We start from the raw sequence: 16,552 nt of genomic DNA on the forward strand, positions 1-16,552 counted from the left end.
CGAGCACTTGAAGCGTATCTAGTATTACGTACATGTCTCAGGGGACCCGGGATCAATTCTCTGGTCTCCAGGGAGCAATGTCTATGGCAGAATCTGTAAAAAATTGAGAGATCAGCAACACGGTGCCGATGAAAAAGACGCATTTGCATTGCAAATATTTATGCGATTGCCATTGGGCTTAAGGTTTATCCAAAAGTAACAAAGCTTTTCTAGGCTGTTACTGTTAAAGATTACAGTAAAAGTATGACACAAATGTATTACAAATGTAAAGTAATTACTGTTGTTTTGTCAACAAGAGTAATTTTAGTGGCTTATTTTAAGCAGTTCCTTAGATAATGTCAATGGGCAAAAAATGAGCCACATTATTCATGATTAAGATCCAATGCAGTTACACAAAAGATTCCAGAATTATTGAGAAGTACAAAATTCCATTAATTCAGGGCAGAATGACAACTTTACGACAGATGGAAAATTGAACGAAAATCGACAATTGATTTGCTGTTGCAATAAAAAGTAAGAGCATTGACATTAGGCACATTTTGTAGGCGTAGTGCATGCATTCCATGATATCCGCCGATCGAATAAACTCTATCAAATCCGGTCTCCCAAAAAAGGAGCTCACTATTAGCTTCACAACCACGGACTGTTATGATTTTTCACCCTTGATATCCCGGTTAATGTCAAAAATGCCTACATATTGAATTGCTCTAAAGACTGCCCATGCCTTAACAATGTTTCAAGAAACTATATATCCCTTATGATGGCCTTGAGTATTTGGACACTACACCATTAGAGTTGGCACCGTCTTATGAGTAATCTTAGATTTTAAGTCGAAAAGGCTCAGTTTAAAACTTGGTTCAACAGTTCAAATGTGAGAAAAGAGTGTAAAGAGTATGAAAAGCATTCAACTTATCATCCAATCTCCTTGGGTTTTACCAAGAAAGTATAATTTTATTATTATTTTATCAAGATATTACATTCAGGCATTTGCTGCTTCACGGGCTTATTTTGACCAATGATACTTGCTACTGGAATATTTCTGATATAAATGATAGATAGTACAAGAACACGAAGTCTACCAAAGTTCAAACGGAGGCACCTTTAAGTAGTCACTTCTGGACTATAAGCCAGCCAATCTGCAAATCAATTTAAAACAATAGGTTTCTGTATGATTTTCCATTTCATATAAATGCTTCACAAAACTACAATTACTGATTTTAATTTTCTTTTAATAAAAACGTAACTTTTAATTACAGTTTCTATAAATTATCCATCCATGTTACAATAACAATTTTAATTATCATCCATGAAAAAACTGGCATAAAGCTTGCAGAGCCTTGTCACCCTGTAAGTCGGTATATCTCGTTTTGAGTGTCTCATCAAAAAAACTGTTAGTTGAATACCTCAAATGAGGATTACTTTCAGTGATTGCCTTGAGTACAACTTTGGCAATATCATCAGATGACTGGACATTATTTTGGAACATCTGACCAACATTAGCAAACATCTTTTTCATAGTTTGAGAAGTCACCGGATCTGAATTTTTGTAATGCTCTTCCATATACTGAACACCATTGTTTTCTCCAAACTTTGTAGCAACTGGACCAGGCTCAATTATTGTAATCCTGTTAAACAATACAAAGCAAAAATAATTTTTGAATTTTCTTTTTATGCAAAGTGATAATGAGAATACCAAAATTAAGCAGCTTTGAACATCAAGAGTTAAAAAAAGGATCATTGGCAAAGATTTATTAAGTAAAACAGCCTTGGACATAACTGGTTCTACCAAAATATTGAAAGTTTCAGTAGCAATGCAACAGTTTCATCATATTTCAGTGCTGCTCTAGCACAAGGTGCAGTCTTGGTGAGGTGATAACTGCCAAGTTTCTAGCTTGCATTAAAATTAGCAGCACCGTTTTCACATATTTCTCACTGAGTATGAATCAATTTATTGGTTTCCATCAGAAATACTTAAACTTAAGCATACAACAATAAACATGTTTAGGTGCATAAACATAGGGGGTGCCACACCACTCTAATTTTAGTTTGTGGACAAATCAATAGTATCTTTTGACAACAGAAAAGTTGTAAAAAGAATTACATAGCTGCTAGATATTAAGGGGAGAGGATCTAGATTTGCATAACTGAGCATATGAGTGCCGCATCCATATTTCTGCTTCTCTTGTTCATAGTTTTGTTTAGAGTCAGAGAGATTTGAAGATATATTAATAGCAAACTAATCAATTGTGTGTCCTCTATTCCTGCCAAATTAATTGTTTGTGTTTTCTCAAATGGCTCCTTAGAGTAGAGATTCCACTGGAAGCCATTTGGCCACATTGCATTATAGCCAAAGCAACACTTGAGGAACATACTTTTATTGGCAAGTCTGGGGTTCTGCAACTCCCTTCCCCTGAATGTATCATTTCAAATTTCTGTACTTGCTTTACATTTTAAGACAAAAAAAAGTTTGGTAAAATTAATAATTAAACTGCTGCATAAAACAAAAAAGCTCATACTTGATTCCTTTGAAGTTCATGCACTCCAATGCCAAACTTTCAAAGTATCCTTCTACTGCAAACTTGGAGGCATTAGTCACTGCTGAGAAAGGAAATGCAGCTATGCCACAAATTGATGATATTACCATAGCATGCCCATAATTGTGTGCTTTCCAATGGGGTAAGATCTTCTTAATCAGCATCATAGGTCCAAAAACATTGGTATTGAAAATGGCTCTCGCATTATCAGTTGGGTGATCTTCTAATGGTCCAAACCATCCGATTCCTGCATTGTTCACTAGTGAGAAAACAAGCAGATATTAAAATCATATATTTTTTAAAACCAGACCTTTCTGCGAAGAAATTTTTAAAAAGACCACAAATTGCCCCTGTAGATGACCTTATGTTGGTGTTCCCTCCTCCCAACAAAATTTATTAAAGGAGAAGACCTCTGGGGCCTGAGGGGGTATAAGTGTATAAATTGTTTTCTAAAGCCTGGCATTCCCAGCCCTCATAAGTTTTATTAAGTGTCAGTTTTTCACTGTGAGTTTTACTTAAGATCACAGTAGGAGCATTGTATGATTATAAAATTAGAAAGTTAAACACACTTGAACTCACAGAAAGCCTAAACTCATGGACCAAAGTGACCAGAAAAGGCTTTGATATAATCTGAAGAAATAAAAAGAAATAGGAATCATCTTACTCAATTGTGGCTCAGCTCTAGAAAAGTATTAGAAACACCAAAATCATCTCTGTTTTTCATAATGCCTCTAACCCAGTATTTCCAAGCCTTTTCCTAATTGGCAGTCTTTGCAACTGTGCGTGTTATGGCAAACACCATTCTCTTTTATAATTATACTTAAGAATGGGGTAAGAACAAGGAATTAGCACAGATTTTTTAACAAACAATTTGATGATTTTTAACAAACAACTTGTGAGGGCAGAGACTAGGGCTTGCCAGTAATGTAGCTTGGTTGTTCCCATATTTTGCAGTATAAGCCAAAAATTTGGTGCATTATATATTCAAAATAGTGTTATCATTAGGTATTTTAAAAAACAGTATTTGGCTACATTTTTTATGAGAATAAAGTTTTGAGGAGAAAAAAAGTGATTCTGCATTATAACGCCCTTATCACTGAGCTCCCTGACTGTGGGTTATTAAATACGGGTGATTGTTTATCTCTTTTATCTAGCTGATTATGCCTATGACATAATTGGTTCATTCTTCACTGACACAACCCTCCTGTTTGGTGGTTTAATAATATTTTTTTGAAAAAACATGGAAAATGCCTGCCTGTAATACTGGGCAGCTAGAGCTTAGGTTTCTCACTGTTTTAAAAATTCAATATTGACCCCACTGTGTTGTAAACTGAACATGGATGATAAAGTTTAAATGCAAACAACCACGAATAACTAAATCGTATAAGACACTCACCTAAGATATCAATTCTTTTCTCTTTGACCAACAACTCGTCCACAAACGTATTAATATCATCTTCACTGGCCACATCTAACTTCTTGATGAAAAGTGTCTTGCCAATAAACCCTTCGCCAGCTTTTTCTAGTTCATCCTTCTTTGCGAGATTTCTCATTGTGGCATAGACCTTAAATCTACTGTCAGGATCCTTCGACAATAAAAGTGCAGTGGCATGGCCAATGCCACTTGAGCAGCCAGTTATCAACACAACTTTGGCTTCTCCGTCCGCCATTTTTTACGATGTGCACACAACCGAGGCTCAAGCAATATTCCCGGACTTGGTCTCACTGCTTGGTCTTCGAGGGGCAGATGTTCCCAGCGCAAGCGCAATAATATTTTATAATTTATTCCACCCATTTATTCAAGCAATTTTCAATAACGAAAGCTTTCTCTTCAATAAATATCCACAGGCTGAAAGCTATTTGATGGTTTAAATCGATTTTCTGTGTCGGTGTTAAATTTTTTAGCTTATGCAACATAATTTTCTTCAGATTGGGACATAATCTCTCCGCTTTTTCTTCCTAGCATTTCTTTTCATTAAAACTCTTTGCACCCACTCAATATTTTTATGAAATGGCACCTAATCTGAACTTTTACTGCCAAGCCAAAAATTTTGACGGGTTCCTCACAAACATCCCCACACCTTACCTCGATACGCCCATGCTATCTACTTTGTGCATAAATCACTTAGATTTAGCGTGAGATCTTGAGATTGTGTTTAACAATCGTTTTTCAGTGCATCGAAGTTAGTATGAAAAAAAGAAGTGGTATGTTGCAAGGTGACCACTGATACCAAATTTAAGTCCATCAAGTGTATAGTGGAAACCAAGCACCACGAAGCCAGACTGTATTATCTTTAAGCGTATGTTTATTAAAGGAGAGAAATGCAGCAGGGCCCACTATATATTTGGTTGGTCGGGCACTTCCCACAGAAAGCAGCAATAAAAAGCTGTTAAATTCTTCTCTAATTATATACATACATTGACGTCTTTTTTATAAAGACATATTTTCTACGATCCAGTATCTTTGCTATGACATTATTGGCATTCAACATGAGTAGTCAGCCAAAATAAACACAATGATTTCACCGTAGATTGGCAAGAGATGTTTTTCTTATCAATTTAAATAGAGAAGCGCTAAGTTATTTAATGTCGAAGATTTAGGCTGCAAAACGGATAAAGAATATAATCTGAAGTAGAAGGAAGGGTAGATTTCTAACCAATTCTAAGCTGAATGCAAATTTTAAGAATGCAAAATGGACTTCACAATTGCTTTTATCTTCTTATTGCTGTCAAACATATTGCGAATTTGAATAAATGTTCTTGGATGGAAGTCTTAGATGATACAGTTTAAATTTCAACTCACTTTTCCTCCTCTGGATAATGTACAGTTCCTTTCCTAGTATGTTACAAGACAAAATTTGTCTTCAGCTTTTAAGTCAAAACATCGCAGTTGCCATTTGGCGATTAGAAATAATGTAATTATTCCCAAGAACTTTAATCTTCTGGGAGATGCTTATTGTGCATGTGGTCCCCAGTGGCAAAGTTCCTTTTAGCTTCACAATAAAGAGCAATTTGTTCGCAATACAAAAAGTTCATTGTGTTTCTGAATTGAATTTTTTGAATACAAAAACATCTCGTCAATTCTGCTATCAGCGTGAAATTCTTTCCTGGGAAGTTGACCTCAGGATGAAAGGCAAAAACTAGTTCAAAGGAAAGTACATATGTATGTTGTGAAATGTTTGCTTACCTTGAAATCATTTGGAAATACGTAAGTTCGTTAGGCCAAAGGCAAAAGAAATCCGCTTATGGTCTGACACAAACGCAATAAGTCATAATTTTTTTAAGGGACAGAGGGGGCAGCACGGGGGCAGCAAAGTCCCCTTTTCAAGAAATTGATTTCCAAAAAATCTTAATTCATATGAATATTTTCAATGCTAATAAAATCTAGGTTTCAATCTTTCAAGCAAGACAAAAGTCAATATTTTCCTTTTTGGTGAGAACTGAAATTTGATATGCAAAGCAATTTGACCAAAAAAAATATTTTTATTGATAAGTTAGTTCTCTTTAACTTTCATGATCATGCTGAACAGATTTCAGATTGCTACCAACGTTGGCTCGCATATGTTCAATATATCAGTCAAGGCATCAATGATGTCTTAAATTCAAGCAAAGGCGTAGGAACCGGGAGGCACAGTAGGCACGTACCTTACTTATTTCAAAATTCAGTTTACCTGCCCTTTGCAGCTCGCCGAGTTGCTCATTTTGCCAACTGCATAACCAAAAAGTGCCCTTGCATTGCTTAGGTGCTTTACAAAATGAGCAAAGGGGTGACATTTTGAGGCGATGATCCAAAATGTTTTTTTCATTCTGCTTTTAGAAACACCAAAAAACAAGCTCACAAAAAGGGTTACCGAAAGGTGGGGGCGATGGAAAATTGGCCATGGGCCTCGAGGTTTAGGGCGCTCACGAGGTTCCAGTTTTGAAAGCAATTAGTAAGACATAGTGACTTCAAACAAAAATGCGCAGCTTTTTAAACAGTGGTGACTTCAAAAAAATTCTGAAATGAACTTTAAAGTAACCTAAAGGGCATTGTCGCCAAAACTTCTCTGCTCACTTCGCTCGCAAAGGGCCTCCGAAACCTCCCAGCGGCACTACATACAACTAAGCCAGAAAATGATGCCTATATCATTGAAGCCAGGCTTTATGTAACAGCCTTTTTAACAATAATAGAATTATATGATTTCTTCTGCTCTCAAGATCTTTGTCAATCAGATCGAGCCAAATATGGAACTCAGTTCCAAACGAAACAAGTAATCCCCAACTTTACCAAAAATTAAGAAAAAACCTCAGAATTTTCATTGTCCAATACTTGTGATCTTTACAAGAAAGCAACATCAGTTGTATTTGATTTGAATTACATTTAGCGTTGGTAATTTAAATAAGTTGACTTTATTTAGCTTGAGTATAGCTGCAGATTGAACCAACTTTAAATAGAGAAAGAAGAAAACAGTGAGTTCCGAGGAGTTATATCCAAAAGTTACATCAAGCCATGTAGATGGTCATCAGAACATTATTTTGTTTTGGTTCTGGCATCAGACATAAAGTGGACTGGTTTCAAGGTAGACCAGCTACTTCTGAAAGCGCTCTTTCTGGTAATAAAAAACCAGATTTGACTAAAAAAAATACAAAATAGAACCCTTGACACTGCGAAATTTTAAAATCAAACGAAGAAGCGTAAATATGGTATACTATTATGTTATGCTTCAGCTTTCCATGCTATATCTTAGTCAAAAGAGCCAACTCTATCAAACAAGGAAGCTGTAGTTGACGAAAAGATAATTTTTCTTTCTAAGATATTTTTTAAGATATTTGAATACTTTTTAGCTACGCATATTCTGGCTACTAAAAAACAGACTTGAAATTTGTGACTGTCTAAAATCAGACACAAAGCAGAAGAACTCGGTTTTCACAATACCAACGACTTTGTGTTGTCTTGATTTTATTTTATTTACTTTTTTTTAATATTTCCACACTAACCCACCACACTTTCCTTCCTTCCCCAGCCAAATGAAAAATAAACATTAATCATAAAGACATCATTCGCCGGAATTCTTTAGAGTTCCGAAGATTTTGGTAGATCTGAAAGGTGAAATTCCTCGGCTCATATATTCCCCATAAAGGAGAAAGCTGTGGGGACATGAAGAGTAGAACTGGGCAAGCTAAAACCATTACCAACAGAATGGCAGATATATGGCATTCAGGAGAGTTGAGCACTCGCCTCAAAGTAAGACTAGGTAAGGCTATGGTGTGGAGCGTAGCTTTGTATGGATGTGAAACGTGGACGATCAGAAAAAAAGAAGAGAGTAAAAAGTGATGAGAGTTAGTTGGACAGAGAGAAGAATAAATGAGTGGGTAAAAGAACAAGTAGAAGTAAGCATAAATAATAGCATGTTGCGAGCAGTTCAAAAGAGAAAAATCAGAAAGTATGGCCACTGGAAGAGGAGAGGTGACAGCTTGGTATTTGCTTCCATTGAAGGAGAGACAAAGGATAGAGCAAAGAGAGGAAGAGTGGAATGGATGTCTAACAGCATAACATGGCAAGGTGGTCTTAATCAAGCTCATCAACATGCTTATATATAAAGAAGGAATGGCAACATCATTCATCATTCCTTCAGCAAAAACATTTAAAGTTGTTTCATTGAAGATTCTTTTAGGCTATAAAATAAGCAAGGACATTGATAAAAAGTCAATAAATTGCTAGATAACGATAGTAACAAGCATACCGAAGCGGGGTAGCTGGGGAGGGGGCTATTGCCAACTTACTCTTTTTTCTAAGCTATGATATTCAGGTAGTGGTATCAAAGATAATGGGGGGAAAACTACCATAAACGTTTGGCAATCTGTCCAGTCTCCTGTTCTAATACCTAGCTTAGGCATTTTTGCATTGCTCGTGAAGTTATTGCTGTCGAATAGTTGAAAGCAATCTCTATCATATCACCAACCAAAAGATCTCTCAGTCAAAGATTAATTTCCTGAAATTATGAACAGATGCTTTTTCACAGCATTAGATTTTGCATCTTACATTACCTTCTACGAGCATTTCGTTTGAAGACCTCGACTGCATTGGAAATGTTTCAACTATTTTGCATCTGTATCTTAAATCTTTTTAAATTGACATAATTCTATTCGATGGCTTGTCAACTCGCCGAGTTTGAAAAACTATGCTTTTTATGATCCATAAAATTTTAACCGAATGTTTTGGCAACTTTAATATGATGTAACAATTTTCGTTGCGATTTGCAAAGATGAAGGACATGGAAACTTCATAGAAAAGCAAAAGGCAACATTTTTATGTGTCTCGCTTTCCCTTGATTCATGTAAGTGTACCTTAGATTCTGGGTACAATGCTCAACGGCCACCTTCTAGTTTTATTTCAAACCCAACTGTTAGTTTTTCTCATTCAGACATTATTTTCCCGATGCAACTCACAATTTGCGTTACTTGTTTGTTAGCACCAAGTTGGTAAACAAATATCTATTCGTAGTTCCGGCACAACACCAATTTTGATATTAATTTTGCAAATTGCTTAGAACTTTTGCAAGCAATTGTTTCTTTTTCGTGGTGAACAGAAACTGTTATGCTTTAATATTAATGCCATATGCAGCTAGATAATTATATTCGAAGCAATGAAAAAGCAAGTTTGTCTCTTATCAGCTGATTAGTGGCCAGGCTCTATTCCTTTCCACCAAGATTTAACTTCCTTAAAAACTTTTTTGCTCTTTAATCAAAGCGATAAATTTTTAGATTGAATAATCTATTAATAGGCTCTTTTGAGTTGTTGTATCATCACATTTCATTCAAAATGACCTTTTTGAGACAGAATATCTGGGTTTTTTAATTTTCGAGATGGTTAAGATTTTTCAACATGTTTCATAAGATTTTTTGTTTAGTACCCAAGATTTGCAAAACAAGCCCAAACAACGGAAAATCTGTAGTTTTTATGGTTACGTTCTCTCGTATTTGGCCTTGTAATTAACTGAGAAGAATTTTTACCAATTCTAAGTCCTAAAGACTTGATTTGATACATATCGCTGCTCAAGCATGTGTTTACACTGTTTTAACATGCATAACTGTACACAGTAACATAAACCTGAAGGAACACATGTTATGAGCGAAAATGAAGTCGTGCAATAACGGAAACACCACTTTTGCGCAGATAAGGAGAACAAAATCTTTCGACAAAACTTGTTATTCATCAGTGAGTTGCATTATGATCTGAACATCTTCTATGCAAGTGATTGTGTAGCTTGCCCCTAGGTGCTTCGCTTCCTACTAAACTAATCGCCAGCGTACTTGAATGTGGTCTTATGACCTTTGATCTAAATGATTTTTCGTTCGACTTTACAAAAATCCTATTCCTTTCGATGAATCGTTGAATTTCAATTGCAGCTAATTCTTTAAGATAAATTGCAAGATAATTGCAAACCTTGCCTGTGTCAGCCTTGGTTGGAATGTCAGATGCTTTGCTGCTCCAACTTGTAAGGCATGTTGGAGCCGGAGCGTCTGAATCAGCGATGAATTTCGATGCGATAGCAACTATGTATTAAAGAGGAGAGGGTGATTAAGATCTGAGTCACAATGTTCGCGGTATTAATGCAACATTTTACATGTCTTCTTAATAATTCATGAGAAAACACCACAAACTGGGATTTCAAGTCAAATAAGCGCAGCCTATTCATAGATAAGCTAGCCAAGTTATCTTCGACACACTTCAACAAAGCAAAAATAGCAGAGGAACAGTGTCTAAAAGCAAAAGCAATTGTCTAGACATTTATCGTATTTTATGTAGATGAAGAAGCAGAAGACATGTTTCATCGTTCTCCAGACTCCATGACATTTGAATGCTAAACGAGACTGCCTATAGATTTCCGATAGACTTGAGTGCCTTTAATTACTAGACATCAGCCTCAGTGTTACCAAGGGCCGCCAAATGTACGCTGGATCGGTGCGGTAATTATTGTCATTTCCAGGACAATAAATGGCTCCTGTTAAGAAGAAAAATGCTTGTTTCTATTCAATTGTTTGCAGTAAATTCCAAAGAATAGGCTTCAAGGTCCTTTTGAATACTCTTGAAAGTTTTGGAGGTCATTTTTATGTATTCCATCAAAAATCGCAACACTTGATCACCTCGTCATGCGTTAAATTGTTTACAATAATTCTGAGGTTTGTAAAATTTGCAAGGTTTAGAGATTTGGCCTTAAATTAATGCTGGCAAAGGATTTGCAGTAGCAAAGCTCATTTACCGAGTTTTCAATGAAACATGTGTGTATGCGGTTATCAACTAAGCTCCTGGTATTACTTGGTATTGACATCAACTCTTTCAAGAGCAGGCTGAGCCCGCTAAAGCCCAGGACACAGCCTCATTTTCACTTGCAGGTCACGAACAGTTGGAAATGTGCTGCAGTTGACATCAACAGTCAAGGCTGCAGCGAAAAATGTCATCGATATAGTTAATGAAATAGAAGCCTTTTGTCAATTATTAAATTTCCTTTACGGGGGTTTCTGTTCTTTGATTTGATACTTTACTTTCATTTTTTGTGTTCATGTTTTTACTTTTGTATCTAAACACTAAGGGTGAGTTAACATGGGCGTGGCAGTCTCTGCAACCAGTTCGAATCAAGTGATTCTACAGACGGGAGATTAACTAACAACTTATGAATTGACAAATGGCTTTCAAAAAAAAGGAATATTTCACAACATACTACGGAAATTATTTTCGTCTGACATTCCTCAGGTATAAAATGTCAGAATAAGGGTCCGAAAGAACACGATGGAAAATATATACCCAGTTGTGGATCGAAATAGGCCAATCAGAAAAATGCAAGCACATGACCGGCATAGTTCACCAATCAGTGCTGCGTACCTATAGAAAAACTACCACTGTCTACAAAATGGCTGTTATTTCGTTTGTATGAAGATCGATTCCAAAACTGCTAGATGAAAAGACGGCCAGTTTCTGGCGATTATCTTAAACTCTTTTGGGTAGTAGGAACGCAATCCTTTTGAATGGATGGAAGGATGGCAAACCCAAGGAAAAGATCGCAGGTTTTTCTGCTGTCCAGAAGTTCAGTCCACAAAAGTACCCAGTTTATCTTAAACTACCTTTGAATGGTAATACTTTCTTGGTAACCCATTTAATTGACTTATTTACTATAGAGGCGGTACTCGATGAATTTCTTCATGGTTATGTGGTCAAAATTGAGAAATTCCGAAAAGCAAACTTTGTTGCCGTAAACACTTAGGAACTTTATCATCTCACATCTAGACCACAGCTCCGAGTCAAGTTCGAAGGGGGAATGGTAGAAAATGAACTCGTAACAACAGATTTTTCCAAAAATATAGAGGGCATGACCCAATGAAATATGAAAATTGATGTTAAAATGAAAAACCTCCTAGACGATCAGACTGCGTACCTTTTCCATATCTCAACTCTAGGAAGGAAGAAGCTCAGACTTACTGTATTTAATGAAAACTAAAGAATTTGAGAGCAAATTTCTATTCATTACATCATTTGTGCGCTTGTTTAAACAGTTGTCTGCAAAAAGTGTTGAAACATTGTTTGTTTAAGTGACCTTAAATGCAGCTAAATAGATACTTTGAACTTGAAATAGGTTTTTAAAGCTGTAGATAACAGTCGCTTCAGAAGAAAAGTTGTTTACGACTGAAGCTAATGCAGTTTAAAGTCCGCTGCCCTAGTAGATTTAGACCACTCAAAACGCGCGACGTGTTTCAGAAGGATTCGACCTTGTCGAATGTATGCTCAATAACTACCTATATATTTATAGAACAAGTAAGTTGCCAAAACTTTAAAAACAGACTATGAAGATGTAGGCCCAGCCACTGAACTTCCCAATCAGAATACTTCTACCATGTCAGCAAACGTTGGTTTGGAAAGTATTTAATTTAAGTATTTAAATGTTACAAAATATATTTAGAGCAAAATACAATGTTTCTGAGAAATATATGTTGAACAACATTATTAGCAAAGTCTGACACAACTGAGATGCTCAACTTGCTTGAAGACTTTTAATTAACATAGTTATCCCCCAAAATCACTTTCAGCTAATTTCATAGCATCGAGGGCTCACCCATAATTACGTCACTCTCGGCTAGGCATCAATCTGCAAATCTTTGATAATGTTTCGTGACAGAATCAAAGCGTTCAGAGACCATATAAAAAGCTTGAAGAGGAAAATCAGCTTAGGTGGTAACAATAAGTAGTGGAAATGGTTTGTGGCCGAGACATTACGGTTGAATTAAGCAACTGCTACGATTTCATGCTTTTTACAGCGTCATTGGCTGATGCTTTTCTGCTTATTATGGCCGAAATGGTCAGTTTGAAGCACACAAAGACGAAGAGTCAAGCTGTATCCAAAGGACCTTGGCCGGATAATATGTAAAATGCTGTTAGAAACAACACCATGTGTTGGGATTACGTAAGCCATAATATTAAAACATTAGAATACAATACATTGAAAATCGTAAATGAGTCGTCAATGTACAGGACAATTCAACAAGCTTAGTCATTCAAGAAAACTGCTAAAATCAATGCTTATGTTGGGTAGGGTTGATAAATACCCTTAACTCCATTTCGCTTAATTTCTTTAAATCTTTTCAGAAGTTTAAATAAGCGCTCGATCGCACCGAACTGATTTGAAACATTTGTCCGAAAAGCTATCTAGTTGAAGCAAACTACAGATGTGTATATTTGAAATTCAACCTGAAGGTGTTAGTGTAGGAGTGTCGTTTATAGCTTTCGAAAAAGAATTACCAACCCAATAAATAGAACGCAACTGGAAACTATCTGCAGCCCAAGGCCGAACGCTACTTCAGGAGATTCGCTTGTATAGCGGAGCCTGATGCTAGCGGAACCAATTTTCTCACTGCGGTCTGGCAAAAACGTACGGGCTTCACGCGCGTAAGCAAACGTTTCAAATGTTGGTCGCCCTTTGAACCATGAAGGCTTTAAGCTAAACTTAAAGTGTTAACAAGCTATTAGAGGTAGACAAATAATGCATCTCAATTTTCAATCTAAAGTGTTTCAGTGATTCCCTTTCTCTCTATCGTAAAGCTTTTTACCTTTAGGCCTAAACTGAGACTGATATCTTTAATGTGAGACTGAAGTTTACAACGTTCTCTAGTTCAGCAAATAGCAAACAAATCATCAATATACAGCATGTACTAGAACGGTAATTCGTTAACAGATTGGTTGATATATCAAGCTGTTGACACTGCTACGGAAAACTGAAATAGTGCCTTACAGAGGCACGTTTTAACTCAGTAAGATCTCTCTTATTAACCGTTATTGCATGCTGTTCTATTGCAATGATTCTATTGTATTCTAACTTCTAAACAATAAATTTCTTAACAACTTGCACCACATTTGTTTCCAATAGATCTTCTTAACATGTACGGACAGTGGCGCCACTGTGTACGGATACACCAACTTACAACTAACATTGTTTATAAAATCTTTCACTACTTCAAAAACATTGCTATTTTGCTAGAACATTCCTTAATAAATTTTATCGATTGCGTATAAATGAAATTTTTCACAGTGAAGGAATAATAAATGTGCTTTCATGTTGATCTTGCCTTGCTAGATCTTGCAACCCTAAATTTTGCACCATTTTCAAAATGAAGATAATCGATCTTTTCACTTTGAAAGTTATTACGTGCTTTGAGGACACTGCCAACTTCTCATCAAATTGCCTCAGAGACAACTGCCAAAGCCTTTATTTTCCATTGATAATGTTCTTACTTTATAGAGACCAACATCAAAATAAACTAAGGAAATTATCAGACTTTAAAGCATTTCAGAGTATAGACTCACAGAGAAAAGAAGGAGTCCATGTTATAATGCAGCTGTGAAAGCAAATGCGTCTTTTGTAATGCAAAATGGATCAGTTGTAATTCACCCTTTTCATAACTTACAAGCAGGGTTTGTTTTAAAGAATTTTTTCATCACTGCAAAAAACAGCGTAAATGATAATTTTTGGGGCAAAATGGGTTCGATATCTAATTTTTTATTATTTCCAGGCTTTCAAATGATTTGTAGAAAAGGACCTCATTTTGTTGAAAAAGTCTTTTTGGGCTTGGGGATCCGAAGATTACTCAAGTTAGGTCATTTTCCAGGGCCACGAATTTGCCTGATCATAAAAATCTATCCGAAACTCTTCTGCTGCTGTCACGAACCTACGCAATTTTTTTGTAACCTGACTGTGTGGTATGTAATAACAAACCTTGCAATCATATAGAGCGGTGTGTCGTTACTACCAGGGGCGCAACCATGGTTGCCGGCGAAAGAAAAGAAAGTCTTTGGAATTTGGATGCTTCTAGTTCACTGGAAAAGGCACTCTTTGCAGCAGATTTTACTAATGCAACCTTACTCAAATGATTATCCACAGCCCGAAAGCTATGGTATACTGTAATTGTTATCAAATCATCATAAAAGATTAAAAACTGTTGTTTGGTTTGCAAATTACGTGGCCTACACCGACAGTGATACATGACTGTACACCTTCTACCAATCTTTTTTGCTGCTGTTCACTAAAAAGATGAATTTAGGGTTGCAGTTCAATGCCAATTGTTATTTACTAATGGGATTGGCAGTGACATTGGGATTAAGAACCCAGTTAATGTTATTGCAATACTGATCATTTCAATAGCTTGCAGCTTCGAGAGGACATATAAAAAATTTCATTGCTGCACAAATGTTTCTTCATCACTGCACAAATTGGTCATCGCTGCACGTTAAATTTCTTCCTGCTTATAAGTAGTGAGAAACCTTGCAAGAGAGATAGCAGCGCAAGAGCACAACTGTTAAATTGCCTATTTCTCAATGTTAGACATTGTAGTTTTCTGCGGTGAATAATTTTTTACTCTGCAATTCTACGTATATCATGTTTATTCCTTCCCCCCCCTCAATTGCATATAGCTACATTGTTGCTTCCCCCCTTAATCCAAGAATAAGTTTTCACTGCCCTTTTCCTGCAGGGTTTGGGGCAAAAAGATCTGCTGTCAGACCCAAGCACTAAATCAGGTGACAGTGTCCACAAAGCAGACCACCTCATGTGCAGAAATAACCAAAAGCTAAAACATGACAAGCAAAGCATAGCACTGATGGAAAGCAGTGAGTCTCCTGGAAATTAGTTTGACCTGAAAAGCCACCCCAATACTCATCGTGAATTCTCAATCATAGTGTAATACAGTTTGGATAAAATGACAAATTTCAATTTTCACGAACATTTTTCATGCCCCCTCTTGCTTACTGATAACTATAAATGCAAGCAAATGATTAGCAAATATAACTTGTACTATTGTCCTACATTTGTTTGGGAAACATTGACAATTTAGACCTTAACTGTAACCGATGCCAATGAGGGGCATGGAAGGGCGCATCACCCCCCCCCCCACCTTTAAGGCTTTTTGTCGGAAAATCTAAATGCCTTGCGGAAAGTTTTAGGAATCTCTACAAGTCACATCCCAACGACTGGCTGATGATGTCTTTCCATATTTCATTATTAGCAATTTTGCTTTTGATCGATTATTTTATGTTGCATTGGCTGAAAATAGACAAAGTTGGTCTATACGGAATAATGTAGTGGTCCTTTGTATTAAGGACACTATAGGGTTCCTTTTGCGAGAAACTCCGCGATTTTTTCGGTCGATTGTGCAATCCTTTACAGCGGGAAGCATGAACCAAGTGGCAAAACGATAATTTAGATGTATATTAAAAATTTTGGTATATCAGGCACCGCGGAGCAGGGGGGCTGGGGGCATTAGCCCCCACTTTTTGCATGAAATGCCAAATATTAAGTACTAAACTACCAGTAAAGCCTCTTTCCATACGGTTTCAGCACCCCCGCCACTTTCTTTAGACCCCCCACTTTTCTCAACGCTCCACGGTGCCTGTTTATAATAAAGTTGTCTCTGCCACCGAAGCACAAGAACCCGTGACACCAGAATGTGTGCAGAGATTGGCAAGCCAAGGGTTGCTTTTTACGATTCTAGATGGA

At 36.6% G+C, this 16,552-nt stretch overlaps 2 protein-coding genes across 4 annotated transcripts in view; both read right to left on the reverse strand.

Annotated features, from left to right (window-relative positions):
* Positions 1-16,552, reverse strand: part of LOC135691612 (voltage-dependent T-type calcium channel subunit alpha-1H) — a 102,071-nt gene that overhangs the window by 72,960 nt on the left and 12,559 nt on the right. For all 3 annotated transcript variants that reach the window (XM_089112205.1, XM_089112199.1, XM_089112202.1), the window contains exon 2: positions 9,961-10,070. The gene's annotated coding sequence lies outside the window, so the exon portion shown is untranslated. The remainder of the gene's footprint in view (positions 1-9,960; positions 10,071-16,552) is intronic.
* Positions 143-4,235, reverse strand: LOC135691619 (retinol dehydrogenase 8). Its single transcript, XM_065209537.2, has 3 exons — positions 3,931-4,235; positions 2,517-2,793; positions 143-1,625 (listed from the first exon to the last, which is right to left on the reverse strand). The coding sequence occupies exons 1-3, from the start codon at positions 4,202-4,204 to the stop codon at positions 1,301-1,303; spliced, it is 876 nt and encodes a 291-aa protein (XP_065065609.2). The 5' UTR covers positions 4,205-4,235; the 3' UTR covers positions 143-1,300.

Source organism: Rhopilema esculentum, chromosome 13, assembly GCF_057945365.1.
Source record: "Rhopilema esculentum isolate cy_ngs chromosome 13, ASM5794536v1, whole genome shotgun sequence".
Classification (NCBI taxonomy): Eukaryota; Metazoa; Cnidaria; class Scyphozoa; order Rhizostomeae; family Rhizostomatidae; genus Rhopilema; species Rhopilema esculentum.

Excerpts from the sequence above, each read along its gene's own strand:
- LOC135691619 (XM_065209537.2), bottom strand. The coding sequence starts at position 4,204 with ATGGCGGACGGAGAAGCCAAAGTTGTGTTGATAACTGGCTGCTCAAGT. Across the intron at positions 2,794-3,930 it reads GAAAAGAATTGATATCTTAG|TGAACAATGCAGGAATCGGA; the intron begins GTGAGTGTCTTA and ends TTTTCTCACTAG. Across the intron at positions 1,626-2,516 it reads ATGAACTTCAAAGGAATCAA|GATTACAATAATTGAGCCTG; the intron begins GTATGAGCTTTT and ends ATTGTTTAACAG.